This window comes from Pezoporus flaviventris, unplaced genomic scaffold (genome assembly GCF_033815535.1).
Source record: "Pezoporus flaviventris isolate CSIRO_AGI_PZ_B2104156 unplaced genomic scaffold, CSIRO_AGI_Pfla_v1 ptg000008l, whole genome shotgun sequence".
Classification (NCBI taxonomy): Eukaryota; Metazoa; Chordata; class Aves; order Psittaciformes; family Psittacidae; genus Pezoporus; species Pezoporus flaviventris.
The window spans coordinates 665,887-691,742 of NW_026892556.1; the positions used below are offsets into that span (position 1 = coordinate 665,887).

General features: G+C 47.6%; 1 protein-coding gene across 3 annotated transcripts in view; it reads right to left on the reverse strand.

Annotated features, from left to right (window-relative positions):
- CSMD2 (CUB and Sushi multiple domains 2) overlaps positions 1-25,856 on the reverse strand; it is a 268,199-nt gene that overhangs the window by 105,587 nt on the left and 136,756 nt on the right. For 2 of the 3 annotated variants that reach the window (XM_061449789.1, XM_061449788.1), the window contains 3 exons: positions 22,892-22,995; positions 17,881-17,993; positions 11,268-11,450 (listed from right to left, as the gene is read on the reverse strand). The exons of the other annotated variant lie outside the window; for it this stretch is intronic. In XM_061449789.1, coding sequence (XP_061305773.1) covers positions 11,268-11,450; positions 17,881-17,993; positions 22,892-22,995 — 400 coding nt within the window. The remainder of the gene's footprint in view (positions 1-11,267; positions 11,451-17,880; positions 17,994-22,891; positions 22,996-25,856) is intronic. 3 annotated transcript variants of the gene reach the window in all.

Sequence of the window (25,856 nt, forward strand, 5' to 3'; positions counted from 1 at the left end):
GTTGCTTTTGCTGCAGGAAGAAAACGGCACCCAAGCAGGTGGGGATTTGCCAATTTACAGGTGAATTCTCCTGCACGCCCCTGAGAGAATGCCCACACAAGAACCAACGTGGGGCGATACCTAACGCAAAACAACATCAGCATCAAATGCGTTGGCACAACGTAAACCTGCGGTGAGGAATCAGCTCACTGCGCCCCCATGCTCCCCCCCGGGCTCGTCTGCTGCATCCCCACCCAAGTGCTGGGTAACCGTGGATGCAACTCTGAGCACGGGGCAGGCTTTCCAGGGGATGTTTTACAACAAGTGCACTTTTAGCTTACTTTCTATTGGCTAAATACGCTTTCCACCCGTGCTCCTCAGCAGATGTGACTGCACCCAGGCAATCCCATTGCACATGGACAGACTCCCCACATTCAGACTATGCTCATCCTGCATTAAATAACTGCACAGCAATAAAGAATAATGCATTAAATAATTGATACAGCAATAAATTGTCAACGCTTTTGAGAACAAGCTGTGAATCGATTTCCCTCTCTCTCTGTCTCCTTGGGCAGCTGTTTACACCTGGCAGTGAGAAACAAAAGCTGTTTGGTTTTGGCGAGGACTCTGCTGCATCAGGCAAGGAGCAGCCCAGGAACCATCCCAAGCTTCCCCCAAGTGCCAAGGGGCTTGGGGCAGCTCTGGTGGGCTGGAACCTTCCCCTTCCCATTGCAAATAAATCACTGACTTCTGCTGGCTGGCAGCTTACCAAAAAGAGGCACCAAACCTACTGCCATCCCCAGGAAAAATAATTAAACCCAATCTCTCCACTGAAGTTGAGGGGAACAGTGCGCATGGAGGAACCCTTCAGCTCTCAAGGGTTTCAATATATACTGTATTTCAGCTGACAAAGTCCATTAATTTGAGAAAGCAAGGCTGCCTTTTAAGTGGTACCTATCCAATGTTGGTCTCTTACATACGTATGCTTTACTCAGCTCCTTCCCCACCATCACCCTTGGGAAAACCCATTACTTGGAACACGCGTCTCACTCATTCCTGGCAAAAGGATGCTGCACAGAGGATGAGGCTGGTTCTAGTTTGGCATTTACACAATTATTTGGTTCGATGCTCACCCTCCTTCTGTTATTTTCCCTGTCTTCCTTCAACACTTAATGGTTTCACATCAAATAAGATGGACGTTACCATGACGTTATCAAGGCTAAGAGCTACACAATCTATTTCCTGCTCTCAGCAACAAAGAGAAGAGATTAAAGAGAAAACAAACTGCAAAATATCCTCAGGATTTGGGTTCTTTACTAGATGCTGAAATATTAAGGGATGCTGTCAAATAATTCTGCCACCATAAGCTTGGTATAATCTGCCTAGGAATAGGTATTGAAAATAACTGCACAGAGAAAAGTCTTAGTGGTAGGAACTCCTCATCAAAGGGGTAAATCAGCATTCATACAGGACCTACAGTATCACACAGCCCACAGCAGAGAGGTACGGTTGCTAGCACAGCTATTACAGCACAGAGCTGCCGGCTCCTTTCGGGAAACAACAACAAAGAACTTGCTGACAAAAGAGAGAAAAGCAGAGTGAGGGAAGAATAGAAAATTAACCTTTGCTAAGATGAAACACAATGACACAGAAACCCACCCTCGCCAGCCTCCACTGCAGGGAAGCAAATGACACTTCTGATCTTCCATAAAGTAATGAGTGATGCTGACAGCCAAGCTGCAGGAGAAAGGCCACTGCCCCACGCACCCACAGCCCCGGCCCATGGCCATGGTACCCGTGTCCAAGCCCCCCTGCGTGCAGTGGGGAGCTGGGCTTCACCCCCAGACAGACACATCCAACCCAGGAAGCAACAAACCCCTCAGCAGGTTCATGGACAAGCTCATGGGGTCTGTGATATGAAGATTTTCTTCATCTTTTAAAGCAGGGAAGGTTTTTCTTCAGCATGAAAGGGGGTTTTTGGTCTGCGGCTGCACCAGGATCCACATCAGCCTCCACTTTCTCAGAGGTCTTTGCTGGACACTTGCATAAAAGCAGAAGCTGTTTATGTAGATGTCAGACACTGAAATGTGCTATCGAAAGGAAGAGGACAGGACCCTCGAAGGAGGAAGGCAGCTGAGCGCTACCTGTCTCGGGCTGCTCTGTGCATCTGAGACAGCTGGGAACAGAGAGCCCCTGAGGAGCGAGCAGCCACTGCAGACGTGACAGGCAGAGGTGAGTGCTGCTGCCTGCAGCCTGCCCGTCAGGATGCCTGAGCTGGGAACACCCGTCACTCCTTCAGCTAAGAGACACGCGTTAGTATTTAGTACCATCATTCTTAGATGTTACGAGGCCGTTTCATTATGTGCACAGCACAGGTTCACATTTATAACCTAAACTGATCTGTGTCAATAATTATCATTACTGATCAAGTACTGCAAAGGCAATAAGGAAAATCCCGTTATTAAATACAGCAGAATAAACGACAGCAAAACTGGGTACACAGAGAGTACCCACCACGGCCAGTGAGAGCCATGCCACTAATGAAAGAGTACAAGGTATTTATTCAAGTCATCACACACAGTATCAAGATTCTGCCTTCATTTAGAGCAGTAAAACAGCAAAGAAACAGCTCATTGCTTCTTGTGGCAGCAAGTCAAGTGCACACATGGCTGCGGCTTGAGGATGCTGCCCTGGGGTCCCCTCGCAGCGTGTGATGCTCGTGGCCAAGCTGGACACGGAGGTTATCTGACAGTTCTTCACCAGCAGAGCTGCTTGTTTCTGCACCTTCACCCAGGAGCAACTTCTGCATTTCTCTGGGCAGGCCAAGCACAACTTGATTCTCTTCTCTTCTGCCTTCAGAAGATCCTGCCTCCTCACAGACTGCCTTGCTTCTCCTGCAAAACGCCTGGTGGCCCCAGCCTCTCCAACTCATCCTGCACATGGGAGACCAGGGCTGATCCCAGGAGAGGGCACCAAGCTCAGGAGCTGAAAACCAAGCCGGGAATCACTGGGATAACTGCAGTCTCCATAGAAACAATAAAAATGCCTGACTTCTCTGTCAGCTTTCAGGTATCATCCCCACAGCCTCGGACCGATGGGAGAGAGCTTGAAGGCAGCAGCGGATTCGCTGCCTTACCTTTCCTTTTGAAGAAGATCCCTCCTCTAGGCATAGCTGGTTATGGACTGGAAAAGCAGGAGCTCAGCAGGAGCCTGGTTACTACCGGCATGCCTCGCTCGGGAAGCATACATCCCAAATAGCTGAGTGCTGGGAGCTCAGGGCACTGTTCCAGCTGTGAGGAAGTGTTTTATATCCTGTATTTTCCTCCTTCTGTATCTGTTCCAATAAACATATCTCCATCACAATACATCTTCCTTCTTAGAACCCCAAAGCACCAACAGGGCAAGGGGGAGGTGAGGGAAAGGAGTCTAGACACGATGCTAACTGGGAGAACTCCCCAGCTAACTCAGATGGAGCAGCTGCCAGTGCCAGCGAGTGGCTGCCAGGGGCAGGACAGCAGGTAAATTAAGAAGAATGAAAACTAGGCAGGTTTGGGGTACCTTGAGGAAAAAATTATCAGTGAACCTAAACCAGGCTGTATAGGAGCCTCTGTGCACAGGGAAGAGCACTGAAATACCAAAGTGGGTTTCATTTCTATCCACTACAGCAGGAACAGTGATGGGGTTACTGGGAATAAGACAAGTTCCTAAAACTTACTGGAAGATGCTGATCCGCACCAGGACAGCGTCGTGCTGCTTGTCTGCCAGCGTTCTGCAGCCATCTGTTATTCAGGAGGTGCTCCAAGGCATGAAGACAAGATCCTTCCCTGTCTGCCTGTTTATTTCACATGGAACTCTCCCCCTCCCTGCAGTCTCCCTTGGGAACTGGTGGCAGCATCCACAAACCCAAAGTTTAATTGCCACTTTTTGTCAAAAGCCCCAAAGCAGTCGAGTGCTCTTGCCATGTACCTCTCCCTTGTGGCTTAGCAGAGCATCCTTCTGCTGCTGCAGTGCTCGGAGCCATCCCCAACTGCTGCAACACATCCATCTCCTGGAAGCTGCTCCTGCAACAGGCTGGGACTCAGCTCCACACAGCCCCATGGCCTCAGCACAGTGCACTGCAAAGGGTGAGGCACTTCCAGAGCGTGTAACTGCAACTACAGCACCTGCACGCCATGAGGAAGGGCAGCAGAGGGTGTGTGGGCAGGTTCAGCCACATGTGACATTCTGCTCATGGGGAACAACTCAGGGAGACTTGGAGAGAAACTTGCACTCTTGGACTCCACTGGCAAACTGGAAGTACCCCACTGCAGCTTCCTCAAACATCAACCCCACACGAAAAACATTGAAGTAAAACAGGCATTAAGAAACTTCTCTGCAGAGCAGATTGAAGATGGCAACGTAAGACTCAAGATATTTCTGCTTTCTGGATATTGAGACAGGGGAAGGGGACAGAGACAATCTCCTTGCCTGATGAAACCAGTGAGTGTCATTTCAGATCCAGGCTCATGTGAAGAGAGGCAACCCATCATGCTGAGCAATTGCTGTCAGGAACATGGACAGATGCCTTGGCACAGGACAACTCATTTATAGCAGCATGAAGCCCTATCAGGGTAACAGTTCAACTGATTCAATCAGTAAAATAACAAGGATGGAGACAACCCAATACACTGCATCCTCCCAACCAGCAGTGAGCACACGGCTGGGAGCACCTCAGATGAGCTGGAGAGAACTCACTGACAGTAACACCAAGGAGAAAATAGGCTCTGGTTCAACCCAGGTGCTTCATGCATCCAGCTCTCCATAGATATGGACACCAAGGGAAAGTTCCCTTAACTGACAAGCAGCATGCTGGAGGATGTGCAGCTTGAGACAGCTCTCAAGGAAGAGCAGGAAGGCCTGGGCTGGTCACGCAGCCCTCTTATAAAGTCACAGAAAGGGAAATGGGAAATTTACATACAGGTTACACCTATAAAATGCCTTGGGAGCTCATGGGGGACAATTAGAACTCAATTCATTGCCATTGAGAAGGCTCTTAGGCGCAACTAGTGCCCAGCCGAGCACTTCAGCATGTATGTCTGCTTAAGCAAACATTTAAATCTCAGCGCTTTGATAAACTAGGGCTGCAATGCAGAACAAGGGCTTTGAGGGAGAGTGCCCTGCTTAAAATTAAGAAGGGAATGGTCTTACATGGCTGCAACCATGAAACAAGGTTGTTAACAAAAGCTACAAATCCCTCATGTATATAGAGATCATGGTAATCCTGCCTTCATTTAATTTGCCTCCCTTGCTGCCAGAGAAAGACCGGATCTCAGCAGCTCCTGGGAACAGGCTGAGCATAAAGAGCATTTCACCACTGATTTGCTGCTCTGAACCCAACAGGATCCAGGGCAAGCAGAAGGTGCTAATGGGTCCTGAAGGACACGCATCTGTTGCAGAAGCCATCTAAGCCATGGACGTGGCCTCGGCAGGCACGGAGCCTGGTTCTTGGCAGAAACCCAGGATGCGAACGGCTGCTCTGCAGCGCCCAGAGCTGACGTGGTTTGGAACGTTAAGGTTAGCTACCAAGTCCCTGTCCCAGATCATCTGGCAGAGATAACTGGTGTCTCTGCCATTCATCATCAGGAGAATCATCTCAGGGTGCTTCATAAAAGCACTGAAAAGAGAAAAGCATAAGAAAATAAAGAGCCAGACACAGCAAACCAGTGGGGAAAGGAAAATTAACGGAATCCTGACAGTTCCTCCAAAATCCACTCAAAGCAACTGCATCTGGAAGTCCAATGTCAGCTGCAAAAACAAGACCTGTTTACAGCAGGAGGGAGAAGCATTTTGGGACCTGACATAAACTATTCCATCAGCACTGCAAAAAGTAAGAGGAATGAAGGATAAAAGAGCACACAAAGGGTCTGGTTTCATCAGAATGAGGGCCCATGCTGCAGTTCAAAAGCCTGAAAACCTCCCTTATAATGAAACAACTACCATTTCCTTTAAAAGAAAACCTTCTGGAAGTACTATTAGACAACAAAGGACCATTGTGATTATCTTAACCATCCACCTCCTTAGTGCAGACTACAGAACAATTCCTGGTGCCTACGGATGTCCAGAAAGGAGCACCCCCCATCTCAATCTATAAATGACTAAGGATGGAGAGCCTGGCACTGCCTTCAGCAGCCTGCCCCAAGGGTTAACCACTCTCTCTGTTAAAAAGCTATTATTTTTAAATGGCAAACTATGCTTTTATCACTGCTAACTTATAAAACACACTTTCTTCCAAATTACTCTTCCTCGGGAAGGCTCCATAGGTTGCTGTGAATAACAGGTAGGAAAAGAAAAGAGAAAAAAAACAAAGAAAGAAAATAATGACCAATTGACAACTTAATTTAGATCTAAATGAAAACCTTGCCAAGTGATATGAAATTACAGGGTTCTGTTCAGTACATTGCTGGGAAAAACATCTATTGCACTTTGCATTTCCAGCTCCTAATCCTGCCTGTTTGTACCAGACAGTGCACACAAAGGTTAGCAGCCCAGCCCAGAACTAACATTTGTGATGTCTGGAAGATGAGCTAAGATTATGCAGCAGATACAATAGGCTGATATGGGATTAATTAAAAAAAAAATAAGAAGGAGTAATCAGCACTAAGGAGAAGAGAGATTTTATGTTGTTATTAAGGAAAATCAGATGTTTAAAAGAATGGAAAACCCTACAAGATGAAAATGCCTGATGAGGATGACTGATGCTGCGAGGGCCGGGGCAGCTCTGCTCTGGAGCCAGGCTGAGAGAGCTGGGCTGGGTCAGCCTGGAGAAGAGAAGGCTCCTGAAGGGGAGACCTGAGAGCAGCTCCGGTGCCTGAAGGAGCTGCAGGAAAGCTGGAGAGGGGCTTGGGACAAGGGATGTAGGGACAGGCCAAGGGGAATGGCTTGAACCTGCCCGAGGGGAGACTGAGATGAGCTCTGAGGCAGAAGCTCTTCCCTGGGAGGGTGCTGAGGCGCTGGCACAGGGTGCCCAGAGAAGCTGTGGCTGCCCCATCCCTGGCAGTGCTCAAGGCCAGGTTGGACACAGGGGCTTGGAGCAAGCTGCTCCAGTGGAAGGGGTCCCTGCCCGTGGCAGGGGCTGGAGCTGGAGGAGCTTTGAGGTCCCTTCCAACCCAAACCAGTCTGGGATTCTACAGCTGTGTTAGTGCCGTACACCTGCACGGTGATGGGGATCCTGAGCTGTGCCAACCTCCTGCTGCTGCCAGCTCAAAGACAACTCTCAACAACACAAAGGGGTTCGCTGCTGCTCAGCTTGTCCGAGAGAGTAAATGCCCCATTTCCACCAAGCCAGCACGGCCTCCAGCGGTGGTGGCACCGTGCTGCTGCTGGCTCCTGCATGGGAAATGGGCTGTGGCTGAGGCTTTCAAGTGAAGAAGGGAAGAAAGCTTAACATCTGCTCCAAAGCCAGAGAAGAAAACACCATTTAGCGTAATTTCAATTGGAAATGCTTAGGGAAATGCCTTCTGTTCTGCTTAGAGGAATATTATGCATGACTACTGCTCTAAGCAGGTTACAACACAAAATGCACTTACGATAACACAACAAAAAGGAAGTCACTGGAAACTAAAGAAGCTCCTAAAGCGAGACCAGGGCATGACCAAGAGCCCTGTAATGACTATCACATCAGTGGACATAAAGTGTCTGGAGGTGTCCAGAAGTGCTCTGAAGCAGTACAACTCGAGCTACAGCCCCTCCGCATGAACATACGAGTGCTTATACATCTACACACACATTTATCCCCAGCTTCCACAGAGCTGCAGTCAAGCAACGCCAAACAAACACCCCTCAGGTCAGTGCAGAAACCTCCCTCCCCGGTTTGCCTGATGCACTGTGACCAGTGCATATGAAATGCTGCTTTATTTCCCTCTGGTTTATTTACCTTCAGAACACGGGACGGGTCCAGAAAACCTGAAGTCTGCAAGTCTGAGATCAACGAGCTAAACCTGGGTCAGAAATTCAGCAGGTTTCAGAAGGGACTCGCCCAGCCCAGCTGGCAGAGGACAGGTAAAATGAGGCAGAAGCTTTTCCTTTATTCAGCAAGATGGTTACAAATGATGTATATTGCCATGACAGTTCGTATCATGATCATCTATCACATCAAGTGACGGCACTGCTTGGCGCAAGTCAACCATTCAGCTAAAGGTGCAAGGACAGAAACCTCAGGAGTTGTAGGTCACAGGCCCCCAGGGGCAAGGGCTGCAGGAGGGGGAGGAGGGAAGGAAAGGGAAGGGAAGCTGCTGGAGGAGAGTAGCAAAAAGCCTTGTAAGTAAGGCTTACTGAGCCCTGCAGAAACCCTCGGAGAGCACTGTCCCCCTGCAGGGGATGCTAGCTCTTCCTTTCCTTGGCAAGGAAACACATACCTCGTGAAACAAATTTTGGTCATAGAAAATGTTTTGTAGCAGGGCTTTCCAGTGCAATAGTTCACATAAAATCAGGTAATGAGTGCTCCCCTGCTATAGAGGAGTATGTTTAAACAGTAATTCCAGCCATGTATTTGGAAGTTATGGCACTCCCAAAACACCCTGCTTCATGACTGCGTCTATCCACACCTTCATCATTCTCACTGCTGTAACTGAACAGCTCACCAGCTTCCTGTTATAGCTGTAATTATGGGCTGGCTCCCCATCCATAAACCTAATAATCTTCTCAGCCACAGGTAACTGTAGACTTCAGTTTGAATATTATTTCCCTTATGAGTTCTTACCATCAGAGCACAAACTTCATCTAAGTAGCACAATGGTTTTCCTTAGGTAGCATTTATCCGCCTGACATCTCCTAAGGCCATTCTGCTGTCCTTCAAGGCTTCAAAACTGAACATAGCTCTGTATGAAAGCAATGGCTCAGGTTATCCTGGGTTATGAGAACTGCCTTAGGTTTGACAGATAGCACAGTTCTGTAACTTTGAAAATGCAAGTGTCAGAGTGAACAACAGTAACTACAGGGCTGATGTGAGCACTATGAGGTGCTGCAGTGTAGGGAGAAAAAGAGGTCTTCAGTATCCAGCCATCAACCCAGACATCCACACTGCACAGAAGCAAGACACCAAGCTCAGAGCACAGACAGACAGATGATTGTGCCACCCAATCCAGCTACAGTACTACAGGTTCCCAGGCTCCAGTGTAGCTGTTTCAGGCCATCAGAGACAATCTGAACACACACAGCAGGGCCAGGGGCACCTTGCCTAGTAAGGGGTTTGCAGAAGACATGCATGAAGGAGGTCTTGCAAAGTTTCTCAAGTACCCTAAGTGCTCACCCTGGACAGTTAAAGGGATGCAATGACAACAGAGGATGAAGATGGAAGGTCTGTTATCATGAAGGCACAGTCACGAATTAAGAACCCATTGCAATAAGCAGATCTATTACTTAAATGGTTTGTGTTGCTTTGTCATCAAAGCCCCAGGAAATGAGTTCTCTACAATAGATTCTGTCTGCTCATAAATCATTTGCTCAGGACAGCAGGATACACCACAGTGCACTGTTTAATCTCCATCTGCATTTGCCACGCATTTGCAGCCAGGATCAGCAGCACTGAAATGTTTGCATATTCCAACCAGCAGCACATAAATCAGTTACCTTATTTTCCCCACCTCATGCCCAATGCATTTACCGGTCTCCCAATATTTACACAGAGTTATTGCTAATCCCACTAGAGATTTCACACCAGGTTACACGTTTTGTCGTGTAACCTCTCTTGATTCATGCAAACTAATACGATGCTGTCCAGAATAAAGATAGGGGAGTAAAGGTATAGGGAGGCCCATGAAAGACTTTTCCCACTACCTACTGCCTTCTTGATTTGTACGTATCCAAAGCTGGAGGACCACAGAGAACACAATACAGTGGAATTACTCTGACTTTTTAAAAGAGTCATGCCTGTGCTGTGCTTTGCATGGACTGTGGACTGGGGCTGGATTTGGTGCCCTAGTTCAGTATCTACCTACCAAAAAATAACCCTACTTTACTGGAAGGTCTCTTTTCTGTACTATTATGAAACAACACTCCCAGAACGGGCACAAACTATAGGCTCAACCTCACTGCAAACTACCAGCAAGAAACTCAACCAAAACCTCAGCTGCTCAAATTCATCTGAATTTCTGGGAAACACAAAACCCACCAACTTCTGATGTTAGCACAGGGATGTTCTAACCCTTCCCACCTCAAAAATAACCAGGAAAACTCCATTTTCCTCATCAGCATCTTAAGGTGCTTTGCTTAGAAAACCGAGCAGGAGGGGATTTGTGGCATCTGGGAAAGGCAAACCTCACAAAGCAATTGCTTGCTTTCCCCAGATAGGAACTTCTCAAATGCTCAGAGCTTAAATAAGTGTTTTAAAGACAGGCCCTTGCTTGATTGTTTCCCACAGCCTCCCATAAACTGCCAGTGTAGGGATGCTAAAGCCTCGGCTTCGAGGAACCCACATCCAGCTCTGGAGCAACAAGGTTTGCTCCCTATGCTGTGCAATCTCTTTGGCACATATCAACTCCTGCCACACTACAAAGGAGCATTATCTACTGCAGCATTGAACACCAGCCTATCTATTTATTTCACATCAACACACACTTCTAAAAATTAACATTTCTGGGGTTTATATATCCATTTTCCCCCCACTTTTGTCCTCTGCTGCTTAACTGAATTTTCCTTCCCTATTATTTTGTTAGATTCAGTCTCGCACCCCTACACCACAGCATCTGTTCAAAGACTTTAACATATCCCACTAAATAGAGATGAGACAAAAACAAGAGCCTGCTTATCACCAACTGAGGAAAATACGGGTACTTCTGTGCGTTTTGGTAATGCCCAAATTCAACACGGTTTCTGAGTGAAGGTTCAGTCAATACAATAAAGCAGATTGACCAGTGCATCTTCAAAGGACACTGAGACCATTAAAACCCAAGAGGAACTGCACATGTAACTCCCACTCCCATCTGAAAATTGTATCCCTAAGTCACTACTGAGAGCACAACATCCTGCTTCTGCTGAGAACTCATGCAACAAATTAAAACCTGAGGCCCAGCAGCAGGGAGCCTGCACACCATCAGATAATGAAGGGCAGTTAAATGGGAGGAATCGAGTGAAGTTTTACATTCATTTCTGTGTGTGTGCCCGTGTCCGTGCCAAAGCCCTGCTCTCTCTCCAGAAGCGATCTGAACACAAGAACCTGCCCTATCCCTGGTACCCAGCACAGAGCACAAACACCCTCTTTACACCACCACCTCACCACAGGGTGTTTTAGAGCCGTCTCCTCACTGACTTACAAACACAAACTGGCTTCTGAGCAGACCACTGGCTACTCTTTTGGCAGGTAATTGTTTTCTGTCCCTTCAACTCAAAGGCAGGCTGGCACTCAAACTTCAAACTGTCCCCATGGCGAAAGGTGGATCCTTCTCTCCTGCCGTAGGCTGGGATCCCGGGATCACCGCAGCTCCCTTGGTCAATCTCTGAAAAAGAGAAAACAGAAGTTGCATGGTGCACAGAGCTGGTGCAATACCTGGCTTGTGTCTGTGCTGCATCCTGCTGGGCAGCGTCCCAGCACCACATCCCCAGGGGACAGCCGGTCCCCTCGGCACTGTCCTCCATGGGAGGGGGGCCTGCAGCAGCACAGAACACAGCCAAGATCTCTGCCGTAGCACGTGGATTTTACCACTGAGAGGCCCTCCTAACAACCTCACTGCTCCCTCATCCCTGAATTAATCCCAGCTGAATGGAAAATACAGCTGCGCAAGGAGATCCCACTTCAAGGGCCTCTTGTGAAGACCACGTCTCACTAAACAAGACCGGCAAAGGGGACGCAGTTTGTGATTGCCGGATTCCCACATCTCCTGTCTCCCCATCCCCACCTCGCTGCCGTTTCTGCCTGTGGTGCCGGAGCAGACAGCTGCCACCTTCCTGCACAGAAACACACCGTTAATCTCTCCCTGCACTTGTATTTTGACTTCAAATAAATCATGAACACAATTTTCTGTTATCTTCCGCTCTGTCCAATTTCATCTCAAAAGGGCCCCCTGCTCTGTATCACTGTGTGCTGCAAAGCTTCATTCCTTTACAGCCTCCTTAGTGCTCCCACATTATCTGCCTCACATTCATCTCATCTTCCACGTTCTCTAGTTTCTATCCCCATCATCTGTGATCAGCCTCACTGTCTGTTCTCCCCATTTTCAATTTCTTACACCAAATTGGAAGCTTCTTTTATGACACTTGCTTTACAGAGGAAAACTGCATAATCCAAGATTTGCATGACTCCATCTAATATTCCAATTTGGTTTGAGTAACAACAAGCTCCTCATTATTATTCTGACTTGAGGCAACTTAGATACAGGTGTATTTTGAATAGAAGTCACAACAAGGCACCTAGCTTCTGCTACTGCTGCATGCATCCTGAACTAAAAAGTCACTGCCAGGTAATGAAGCATCCCCAAAATAATTTAGCATAGATTAATATTAACACTAAAGTTATCAGGAAATAGGTCTTTTTGCCTGTCAGTGAAAACAGTTGGCCAGGATTTAGGTATTACAGAATCATGAAATGGTTTGGGTTGGAAGGAACCGTAATGCTGATTTTTGTTATCCCTTTCCTTCCCACACCTGGAAGTGCAGAGATACAGGATTAGCAAGCAGCAGCCATGGTGAGCTGTCCTGCAGGGTGCCCAGAGCCCAGTGCCTCCAGCTCCTGCCACCACTGCAGCCTGTGACACTGGGTGCCACGGGAAGTGAATGTCGAATGTCCTGGCACCAGCCTGGCTGCTGCCGCTTGGTCAGAAGCTAACACAGGTCACCTCCCAGCCCACCCTGTGCCCGGCACTGACGGAGCCATGGGGAGCAGAAGGCTACACTGCCACATTCAGCTGAACAGACACTCACCACATTCCTGCTGCGCTTGACTCCAGGGAGGGAGCCCTAAAGCCTGTGGGAGTTTTGCCATTAGGTTCAGCAAGGCTAAACCTGCATCAGTGGCCGTGGAAACTCCAGCCAGGGGCTGCAGACCAACAAGCAAAGCAGCTCCAGCTACTGCAGGAGCCAAAGGGAGCCACAAGTGTTTGGAGAATTCATTGCTTTTGTGAAATGAGGACAGGCTCAGGACCAGACCCTGAGACAACACACAGCCATCAGGGAAAATCAGTCCCTTCGACCCTCTGCTGAGAAAGAATAACGGTGGCACAGATGCTCTCCACGTACTGATTGAATGGTCTCCTCCCTCCCTGGGCTCCCCTCTTGCATGTGGAGCCCTTTTGTGTCACACTCCATGAACCCAGCTGGAACATCTCTACAGAGTGATATCACAGTTCAAGAATGGGAGAGAAATAAGAACCAGAGCTCCCATTCTCCACTGTGCACACGATGCCCTTGTTAGCAGCAGGCAAACAAAGGCAGCAGGTTTGATTCCAGCACAGAGGTCAGAAAACAGAATTTCTGTCCTGAGAAAATCCCCTGGCTCCTACATTTCTGTTCATATGGAGGAAAATGCATGAAATATTTAGCAGGGAAGAAATCCCCAAAATGAATGATTCGGAAGTATCAAACCACATTCCTTCAATAAGGCTGAGACGTTTCTCCTGATGAATGTTTAAAGTAAAATCACTTCCACATTAGAATAATAAAAGTCAAAACTAAACAAGAACATCTAAATCAAGTATTTTGACATTAGTAAAATGAAACAAGTTGACATGAGTCTCTCAGAACTCCTCCATCAAATATTATACCATGCAGATAAGATTTTGACAAAACAGCCTTTTCTAACAGAAGGTGTTTCACCAGACTTCTTTCATCAGCTATTTATGCTATTTGTCTTCTGGTGGTGGGTGGGAAACTGGGTCCCTTTGCTCAGCGCAGAGGCAGCAGCCCACACTTCCAGTGTGAGTAATGAGAGCAGGAACCTCCCATACACATCTGTACAGGAGCGCCGTCGGCACCCGGATTTAGGCCACCCTTCTCCCGGGGTTTGGTGGGAATTTCCATTCTTGCCTGCCTGGGTTCTGGAGCAAAATGAGAGGTTTGGAGCTGCAAGCACGCACAGCACCGGGAAAACTCCGCTTCCCAGAAAAAACATCCATAAAATGTGGGATCTGTGGGCACTCAGAGACCACACAGGAGGAAACCACCAAATGTTCCCCCAGGCAGAAAGGACCCTCAAGAACATACTTAACCTCACACACGTTATTTCATGCATGTATTCATTTTGCTTAAATGACTGAAAGCTAACGGTGTTAGGTACGTAGCCTAAGGAATCAGGATCGGGCTGTTCCTACTGCCTAGCTCTTTTTGTTGATTCCAACAATGAGGAAAAAAAGATCTAAAGAGGAAATCCTCTAAGGAGGATGAGGGGATAAGCTAAGAAGGAAAGGCCCTTTCTGCTTATCTCTGCCACATCCCCAGGTCTACTGAAAGGTATCCCTGCTCCTGGCAGGGGGCTGGATTAGATGATCTTTGAAGGCCCCTTCCAAACCAAACCATTCTATGATCTAAAACACTTGTGCAGGGTAAATGCACAAGCTGAATCCAGCAGGCTCATTAAAACCCTGTGGCATAACATCAAATCACTCCTGCTGAGGTTTACCCAAGATTCAAATACAAGGAATGTGACCCTGGGAGCAGTTCAAGTCAACCCATCATAAGCTAAAAGCCTTCGTGGCTGTTGGTTCAGCAGTATTTCAGCGCTCCTGTTTTATGACATGAGTCAATACATTTAATGGAAAAGCAGAGCAGGAAAGATATGAACACTTAAAAGTTTTCTGACAGAATTCCACCATCAACAATATCGGGGGGTTCGGTAACGGAGACCCTAACAAAACAAGTAATAACAACTACAGGTAATCCAAGAAAGCTACCTGGGCTTCTTGGTGAAACCTGCGAGCACGTCACTAGGCAAAACCAATTCAGTGCTGCATGCCAGAGAGCCCAGCTGACCTGGGAACTTCGGCAGAGCCATTTCCATGGCTGTGGAAGGCATCAGCTCCAAGGAGAAGGAGCCAGCTGAGATTGAAGGAAAGAAGGGAGAAGATAAGGCCCCAGGAGGCTGCGCACCCTCTCACAAGTCAAGCACGGAACTGCAGCATCCATCAGGTCGCTGCAGTTGTGCGAAAGAAAAGACTTCTCTGGCAAAGTGGAGCTGAATACAAATTTCTTGTGACAAGCACTGGAAGTCCCAAGCCATTGTTCACCATTATGAGAGAATGTCTACTTAGAAGGACGCAAGTGGCTGCAGTTGAGACACGGCAGATTTAGAAGTAATCTTCATGAACATTAATGAGCCAGATCCTCAGCTGGTAAAGACTGACATGGCTTAACTGAAAATCAATGTTGTCACACTGAGCATTTCTTCCAAACACATCCCATCTTGCAGTGCAGATCTGGATAAATCTGAATCCAGATACCTTGTGCTTTGCGTCCTCTTCCTTTCCCTGTACTCAGAAGTGAAGCAAAAGGACCTGGCTGGCTCCCCCTTCTTGGGAACCCTCCATTAAAAATGTGATGGCATGCTGCCCTCCTCAGCATGGTCCTTCCAACAGGTCCTTGAGTCGGTGCATCAATAAATCTCTTGGGCATAACTGCTTCAGCCCTAGCAACAGGCTTTATGATTGCACTACACTTCAAATGAACACTAAAACTCACATGTTATAGGATAGATGGCTATTTAAACATACTCTATAAGCAATACTCTGCCCTTGTACTAGGCAGATTTTTGGTCTTGACTTTATATAGCTCCATTAGCTGTAATCTTCCTCTCGCAATTAGGAAGAAGCATGGCCATAAAACTGATACTGAAACTTGTTAGTAAGTTGTATATAATTTCATAATGTATTTGGCAAGTGCTAATTGCCTCTTACTTAAACGTCTCTTGCTTTGTAACTCAAAGCATTTGCAAAAACTAAGAGAGTTTTACAGCCTGGCTGATGGGAAGTTTGCTTAACCTCAGGATAGCACCAGCATGGGCCTCAGGCATGGAGCGTTTCTTTGTTCATGCGCAAATCCATTCTTCAAGGTCAGCGAGGTGCTGTACAAAAAACCATGAAGATGGCCACAAAAAGACAAGAGATTTGAACAATGGGCAAAGAGCAGCCTCTACTCCTAATACATGCAGAGGAGAGATGCTCCTTGGGAAACGTCCCTCCTGTAAGGCTCGCCAGGGGCCAGCAGCGTCACAACACTCCCTTTTTCCCCTTCTCTAGGAGGTTATGGACATTGAAGAGTACAGCTAAACAGGCAGCAGCAGCACAGGTAAAGCAGGGAAGGGAGAAGCACATTTGACATTGGCATCTCCTACAGGACTCCAAACCATGAATGATAATGGCAATACCCAAACCCAGTGCTGAGGTCAGAGGGAGCAAGAGCAGCTCAGCCTTGCTATAGATCAAGTACCAGTAACATCAGGGCAAGTTAGAGGAGGGAGAAGTCATGCTCCTCCTAGATCCAGAGTTCACAGAAGATGAACAACAGTGTAAGGAAGTCCCTAAATCACGTGCTTTGCATCTTTATGTACTAGTATAGGGTAAACTGAAGATGTATCAACAGACTGAACAAATATGCCCACACTACCCTTAGGATGACACTAACAAAGCAGACAGGATCTCAAAGCAGAGCTGGAGAGTGCTTCCACCCATCAGAGCAGGGCTGGGTGCGGCAGCACGTGCTGCCAAGCTGCCAGCCATCACCCACAGACAGACGTGGCAGGAGACAGACAGCCCAGCACTGCAGACAGCAAAGCTTTCACACTGGAGCACTCACAGCCGCTGAGACTGATAGTATCATCATGATGCTCCCCAGACAATCTGGCTGGATTTGCCTTTCCTTTCCAATGCCATTATCTCTTATCTGTCCCCCTCTATGCCTTTTCTGCTGACCTGGTCCTGCCATCCTTCAAATACTCCAGCATCATGAGCCAGTTCCCCCTCCAAGGTACCGCTCAGCCTGACTGCACAGGCTGGCATTTAGTCTAGTTTGGTTTTCTGGAGGTCAGGTCCCTTCAGACTCCTAATGCAGCATCCATCAGCAGCACTCCGAGGGGCAGGTCCTGGCCTGAACACAACTGATACTCCCCTGAAACACGGTACGTCCCAGAGAAACCTTTTTAGGAATGAATGAACACTAATGTGAATTTAGGACCCTTGAAAGGAGCAGACTTAAATGTTACTGCTGATGTCAGTGGACGCTGCTGGTACTCAGATGTTTCAGAGCAGCCCCCATGTCTGGGTGAAGGTTTGTGGGCTGACTTCTAGGCACCAGAGCCAGAGGAGTAAGCCATCCTTGGTGCTCACCCCAAACGTGGAGACACGAGACGGAAATATCTGGGAAAACCCAGAAACTCAAAGCAGGAACCTAAGAAGAGCTTCAGCCTGAATCCCCAGGCACTGATGTGAGTTAGAAGGAATACTTCACCATCCCACTTTCTCTACCTCTGCAAATACCTATGACAGCAGCAAAAGCAGAGGCTTCTGACACACTTCAGCATTCACATCCTAATGTACTTCATGAGTTTCTGTTGAAAACTCCCAGCAATGACTTCTATTTCACTGGCACTACTCCAGAGTAGGCAAAGTTTAAAGCAGTCGATACCACCCCGCTCCTGGAACCACCCATTACTTGATCTATTTTCTCTCGCAGACGCAGTCTGTTGCCATCAGCTGAAATTCACCACTTCTTTTCCAACAAAGCAGATGAAATGGCAACGAAACATTACCCACCCGGCCTGCTTCCATGCAAAAGGGATCAGGAAAGCTGTTCTTACTGGAACAAAGCTTCAGTTTTAAGGAAAAAAAATCTGCAGAGCTTCGATATATTTCGAGAAGCATCTTTCTTTTCTCCCCAACAGCTGCACCCGTCTCATCCCTGCTCCTTTTAAACCAGGTAAATTCTGAGGTACGGGCTTGGATTTACCTTCATACGTTGCTTTGAATCCCAGCAAGTTGCTGACACTGTCTGTCTGGAAGAGGAGCCACATCTGGTGGTGTGTGCTGACGATGAGATCAGGCACTGTGGTGCCTGTCAAGCTGCAGAGATAAATAAGAACAAGTAAACAGCCTGTATGTGTCCCCAGAGTTATCTTCCCACCAAAATAAAGCCCACATATACCTCTGGAGGAGCAGAAAACAAGAGCAATGCCAATGCAATTAATAACAACCCCAAAACAGAGCACTGTCCAAAAACCTGATAGATCTTCATGACTGATGAGCCTCTCAGTATGTTTCTGCATGCTACCTAAACAGTCTTCTACCACAGCGGAGAGCCCGAGTTATCTTCATCATCACTGTAATAATTTCATGCCATTATTACAATATATTATCCAGCAGCAACAGCGGTGACTTCCTTGCGCTGAAACCAAACATAAGCAAACAAACAGAATTCCCAGAGCCCGGTGACTCAATCCTCTTACCTGCCTTCATTTCTAGTATTACAAACACTGACTTTCAGCACATCCTCTGCTACCTTTCTAACCTGACACAGGAGTTTCCACAGGCGCTCCAGAAGCCCCCGGAAGACAAGGCACAGCCTCAAATCTGCTGAATGCCCTGGGAGCCCTTGAAAAGTGCCACTCCTCCAGGCAGCAGTAGCGGGGGATGATGGGGACATTGCCTTCAAGGATACTCCTTGGAGAGCTGAAGGGATTTGGAGCAATATCACCAATGTACCCGTGCTAATGAGCCACGCGTGGCTCATTCAGCCTTCAGGATTAATCCCCTCATTGTGGTTCAACAGACATTCATCCCCATCCACAGGAGCACGGGTGGAGGCTGAGCACAGCTCCTCTTCCCAAACCAGAGCAGCGGAGCGTGGGAAGGGATCCTTGTTGCAGGACTGTGAGCGTTGCAGCGCCTGTCTTGGCGGCAGTGCTTAGTGTTGTTACTACGCTGTTTCTAAGGTATCACATGTGGTGAGTTTATAAAGTCCCTTAAGCACAGCTCCTGCGAGCGGAGAGGTGGGGCTGCCTGCTGTCACGTCTCCATACATGCATATGGGCACTGCGCCTTCTGCCTGGCACCGCTCTCAGGTACAACAGCAGCACCTCAGAGACTCCTGGGTAAGACTGATCCCTGAGCTCTGAAGGCACAGTTACTGCAGCTCAGTACTGCAAGGGCAGAAACCAGCAGCTGTGTGTTGACAGCATCCTGCAGACAAATGTAACTTGCAACCTCCAGGCGTAACTGGTGCAACTCCCGGTTTCCCGCGTAATCGGAGCCGGTTTGGCTGCTCTGCCAATTGCCATTTGCTCAGGATGAAGTCGAATGACTGCTTCAAGGCTTGTGCTGCTTACTGTACCTGCGTGACATTCCTAACCCTGGCTACCTGCCGGGCTCTTCCCAAGAGCCGTGCTACCTAAGCTAAACGGGCCCAACCTTGCCGTGCACCTAACTCCCCTCCCCATTCCAGAGACTCTCACCAGTCACACACCCACTGGGCACCACTGCAGCCCTGAAACCTGCCACTGCTCAAGCTCTGCCCATGGAATCTGGAGCGTGGTTTTGCCTGAAATCACACTCGTATCGCCCAAGCCCATCAAGGCTCTCGAGCTCTGCCCCCACCTTCACTCTGTTCTGGTTTTGATCTGCATCAGAAATATTATTGATCCCAAAGTGCAGGTAAATTAAGAAATAACCTTGTTCTAATGACTGTTTCGCATCCAGGGAGCGTGATACAGAGTGCAGAAGTGTTATTGTTGATTCTTATCAAGTCATTTAAGCAGCAGCCAGGCAGGAACGAGGAATATAACCAAGAGAAAAACCTTCAGAGGTCTGTTCATGCTTTCCCATTCCTCTTTAACAAGCTGAATGATTGATTTGGGTGCTTGTTACTTTCAGGAATAAAATCCTCTCTGCAAGTCAGAAAGCTCAGCCTAACAATCTGTTATGTTCTCTGAGATGCATTTTACAGGCATGAGAGTGAGACTGGAAACAAATGGTCCTTCATACCTCCATTTGGGATAACGTCAGCTGCTATGCAAGTGGATTCAAGAGTATTTCTTGATTTGAAAGGCTGCAGGACCGAGTTCCTCTTGACTAGCCAAGAATAAATGAAGAGCAGCGAGAAAACTGGAACTCCTATCTTTAACAGGATGCTGAGTTCTCCAGAAACCCAACTTGTATCCAATGGGTGTATCTGATACATGGCATTACAGCAGCTAAGAGGGCAGCGAATGCCGAGAGAAGTTGTCCATGGCCTTTCAATGACATTCATTGCAAACGGAGTATTTCTGTGCTCTTCACACCTCTAACACAATCACAGAATCCCAGCCTGGTTTGGGTTGAAAGGGACCTTAAAGCTCCTCCAGTTCCAACCCCTGCCCGTGTCCAACCTGCCCTTGAACACTGCCAGGGATGGGGCAGCCACAGCTTCTCTGGGCACCCTGTGCCAGCGCCTCAGCACCCTCCCAGGGAAGAGCTTCTGCCTCAGAGCTCATCTCAGTCTCCCCTCTGGCAGGTTAAAGCCATTCCCCTTGGCCTGTCCCTGCATCCCTTGTCCCAAGCCCCTCTCCAGGTTTCCTGCAGCCCCTTCAGGCACTGGAGCTGCTCTCAGGTCTCCCCTTCAGGAGCCTTCTCTTCTCCAGCCTGCCCCAGCCCAGCTCTCCCAGCCTGGCTCCAGAGCAGAGCTGCATCAGCAATTCAATGGAAAGTTCTCCTGCACTGGGATAAAACACCAGACCTTACACCTTGTGCAGTCTCAGCTATTCTCGGTTTGCATTAGCAAGGTGTTGAGTGGCTGATACGGAGTGAGAAAATGAGGAATGATTAAAATGAGATCTCGGAAAACCTTCCTGGGCTTCAGGCAATGTGGGATCATTTCAGCCATTACCAACCACTCCCCTGGCAGCAATTTGCACATTTTGACCAATCAGCTGTGAAATGTTCTGTGGCACTGCAATTACAAACACTTCTGCAATCATCACCTCACACTTATATACAGGTCAGAGCTCCTGACCTGAGTGCCTGTGCTCATCCTCTGCGAAGAAATGCACAGGAAAACAGCCCTCAGAGAAACCAGCTTTGGGAAGAGAAGCAAACGAGAAGGGAAAATGGAAGTGGGAGATGATTCACTGGGAAAAACAAGAGGGAGGAGGAATTCAAAACCACCGTAACTCTTCCCAACTCTGCCGGGTGGAAAGAGCACAGCAGCTTTGCTGAAGCAGCTTTTGGAGACCCGTCTGCTTTTCTGTTTTGTACTGGATAGGGAAAACAGGGCGGCTTTCAAGTTCAGACACAGCTGGGTGCTGGCAGCCCGGTCCCAGCACCCATTCACGTATTCCTTCCAAAAGACACCGTGCCTTTTCCCTGCTTCTGCTCCAGCACCTGCCCCTGCAAGTGCCCTCGAGGGTCTGAGACTTGGACACGCAGCACTGGCTCACGTCTCCGCTCACAAGAGGCAAACCTCAGCCCAACAGGGCACGCAGCTGCGCTTCCAGGAGCCCCCAGCAACTGAGCACAGTCAAAGGCACGACTGAGCCCCGAAATACGGAGCAAAATACCTGCAGGTGCTCCAAGCTCACCTGTACCAGGAAGCTGAGGCAGCAGCAACCTTCGCACTCCCACTTCTACGCACAGCTCCCACGCTGCACTGCTCCCACGCTCTCCTGGCTAGCTGCACACACTGGCAGGGCTGTACCACGGAACTCCGTGCCTGCAGGACGGAGCTGCACTGCTCAGAGCAGGCTTGCCAAGAGATGCATTTCCTGAAGTACCCAAATGTGCAGCACCCCGAGGTCTCCATCGGCTTTTAGACTCTGGATTTCCATAAAGCCCCGCAGTATTTGACTTGAATGACTCAGAGAAGCTACATCAGAATCACTTTCTTCAGTGAAATGGATCTGAACGATGCACAGTTACCACAGCTACATTTGAATGATACACAAATGGATTTCTCACTGACCCTTCGGAGAAGGAACAGACACTTGACTGGAGGGAGAGCAAACAGAAGCCATCAACATCAGGCTCATGAGAATAAACAGCCTCGTGAGAGATGTTCGAGGCTCGCTTATGGCATTTATGACATTTTCTAGTGGCTACTGTAAAAGATCCTGACTTACCCCTGTGCTACAAAGGGATCCACTTCCCTTTTATTTCCTGTGTTAGCTGCACTATAACATAAAGCACTCGGTCACCAAACAATAGACTGACAACACAGCAATCCTACAGTCTAAAAGCTGGCAGCATCAGAGATTTCACCTCTTCCTTTGGCACGGCTGCACTGGCCCTGTGCTGGTCCAAAGTCCTTTCTTCATAATTAAAACTGGGGGAAAAAAATATCAAACCAAACCAAACTAACGAAAAATCAACCCCAACCAACCTCACCCCCATGAAAAAACGTATTTAGATGGGGAAAAGTGATACAGGAAGGCCTGGAAGGAAAACGGGACTACCTACACTGCTTCCTCTACTGAAGAAATTGCCATAGAACAGCAAATCTGCAAACTAAAAGGTATAAATTGAGGGGAACCAACTCTCAGCCTTGAAGCAGCATGCGGCATTGCTTACACAAATGCACAATGGGTGCCAAATGCTCAGGGTGTCACTCAAGGAGAAGGGATTTACACTTTGCAGTGTTAGAAATGACTGCACAAGGAGGACAGCACAGGAGAGAGATCCAAACAGCTCTGTTTCTGCCTGATCTGCATTCGCTCTTGTACCCAAACTTCCATCCTGTTCACTCAGCTCCCAGGACAGCCTCAGCCTCTCCCTATGGGACCCGACAAAGGCAGCTCAAGAGAAGCAAAGCAAAGAGGGAAGAGCCTCTCTGTCAGCTGAAGGCTGAGAGAATGCGACAAGGGAAGAACACACCAAGAACAGTCACACCAGAAATGACAAGCAGCACATAAACCATCCAAACACATCACTCACATCTTGTCAGGCAAAACACTGCCATGTGGGTTTCTCACAGGGACAAAGGACGTGTTACTTACACATAAAGCACCGTTTTCTGATCTCCGACTTGTCCTCCATCACCCACTGTCAGAGTGTCGTATCCTCTTTCTAGTTCAAATTCTTCAAAGGTGAGTTTGATAACCTGGCAAAGATGCAGCATGTTAATAAGAATCAAGCGCCGAGGCAGGCAGCAGATCCCCTTGTCTGGTTTATTTATCTGCTTGTCTATCGAGGAGCAATTTATAAGAGCATTAATATCTTCAGGACATCACAAAGGTGACCAGCCTCACTTTTTACAGCACTGTAGCAATTCTTCCCAGACAGACTGAGCTCTCACTGAAATTGCCTCTCAGATTTTTCTGCTTTATCTATTGATTTTCTAGATGACTTTATTGATAAAGATATGCGTGCTGGGATTTCAGCAAGCTTTGTTTCAGCGGGCACTGCTACCCTTCCCTTCACAAACCTGAGGTTATGGTCATGGATTTGAATGTGCATCCAGGCAGCATGCTGGTTACATATGGTGCAAGCACAGAGCTTCTTTTCCTCTGTGTTGCTCAGAAAGTTCCCCTGGTTCAGTCAGATCAAGAAGGGCTTTATATGAATTACTTCTGGGGTAGCCCAAGGACGTGGTCCCAAGCTGTCTGCAAACACAATCGGCATCACATCTGTCCACAGCTGTTTGCTTCCTGCGTCTTCTCTCCTGCTCTATCCAAACCTTCCACCCCACTTGATTTATGCAGCCTCTATTTTATCTCTTAGGAGCAGAGGTCCCATGGAAGCCAAGAGGTTTGTGTTCAAGTCTGTCAGCTGCTGCTGAAATCCCCGATTTTCAAGTAGCTGAAAATTACGATGGGATTTAGGGGACAAAGGTCCTCAATCCAGTCTCAGACAGAACAAACAGCGAAGGAACAGAGCTTTTATTTACAGAAATTCTTTACGCCCACAACACTGGAAGAAACCAACAGGAACTTTTTTTCTTCGAGCTTTTTAAGTGACTGGATCCAGCAGAGCACATGAAGGTTCCCACACTTTTGTAGACGCCTGTAAACATGTTACATTTCCTAACTTTCAAATTACCAACTTCAGTTTCACACTGCTTTTTTGCTATTTCAGACAACACAGAAGTTATCAGAAGTATCTAAAAAGTAAATAAGGACTTAGACAAATGCCAACGAGCACAGACACAGGATGCCACCTACACTACTTACACGGGAGCAAGGCCCAGAAAAATCCAATCTTTGTCTTGTAATTTACTGCCTATTAGAAAAGCAGCATCTCCTTAAATAGCTGGAGCATGTGTGCAAGGGGGATAAAAGCCCCAGAGTTAGAACCAAAAGCAGCTATTAACTGCGTTAGGTAAAATGTGAGCCTGCCTTTTCAGTGTTCTTGTACAGACTCTGTAGGAAGCTGACAACATTTGTCTGTCAAGAGCCACTCAACTTCAATCCCTTAAGAACAAAAAGGTAAGTCAGATGTTGATGTATGCACTGACTGCACTACCACGTGCAACTGTCTTCTACAGATAAATCAGAGGGTGGTTTGGGTTGGAAAGGACCTCAAGATCATCTAAATGAAATTAGTACTTTTGAAATGCACAGAAAAGGACAGTAAGTATTTTAGCCATGAAATAGGGTACTACCCCAAAGCCTCAGGAGCGCAGAACAGGAGCCTTTGTGATACTTCCTAGAAGTCTGGAACCATTAATTTTAGTAGTAGCACCAAAATATTAACCTGTGCCAATTCTTATTAAACCATGTAATGGAGGAATAATGTAATTAATACAGAGAACACAGCGCTGTAAAGCAGCACACATCATCAGTTACATCAGTCAAGTAAACTGCAGCCTAAGGAGGCTGACCCTAATGAAATAACTAATTACACTTCAGTATTGTGAACACCGCAACTTCGTGGCACAGGAACTGGATGCTGAATGCAATATTTATTTATCCATTTTCTTATTTCCTTTTTGGTCTGAAAGCTGAACATTATTTCATGATTCATTAAACAAGAGACCTGCCAGCACCACAAACACAGGGCTGCCACAAAACCTCCATTTTAAGCTGCTGAAGTGACAGGAAGCAATTAGCAAAGTCATGCAAATAGGCTGGAGGATGACACCCGATTTTAAGGCTTTGTACTGCAAAATGATGTGAAGTGCAGGTACTTTCCTAGGAAAAATCCACATCATTCTCTCCCCGGAGAACAGCACCTCTTGCAGTGATATTCAAATGCTTTACAAGCACACATTACTCATTGCCACCCCCTTCTCCCTAGTTGCCAGCATCTACCTTCATTTGGGATGAATCATCCCCTGGAGGAGCCCATCTCTGCCCACCGATGACACAAGGAGCTTGGACAGAGCTTTATTTGGCCACCTAGACTCCAGGTGAGAGTAACCCCAGGAGAACACCAACCAGGAACATCCATTTCGTCAAGAAGGTCCAGAAATAGTTTTGATGCAAATTCACCAATTACCACATGCATTTCTCAGCTCCCAACTGATTTACTTTTCCACTGTGGTTGAAATTAATTCCCATGGCACTGGAGACCAGCAAAAACCTCATATACCCTGAATATCCCCTGAATGGCTTTGATGTCACCCTCTGTAGAGGAAATAATTCCAAGTTGTCAGCTGAAGAGCCCTATGCCCATAACAGTGTTTCCGAGCAAACTTCGAGGGGATTATGTAGCTCAGTGAATCTGGCTCACAGTCCTCTTCCAAATATAGAACAGATGACTTGCAAATGAGTTCTAAATTCAGCTCAGTGGTTTTCCCATCGCTCATATTAAAAGCTTCATGTAACAGGACCTGATCCAAAGACCACTCAAGTCAATAGAAGGCTGCTACCAACTTCATCAGGTTTCAGCTCAGGCCCATAGTGCTTTTTATCTTCTAAGTATTTTACAGGCATTTTAATGAATGCATCTTCAATCCTCCCTCACCCATGCTGGGGAGCGTGCAGTGGCAAGATCATCCATCCCCATTGCACACAATGGCCA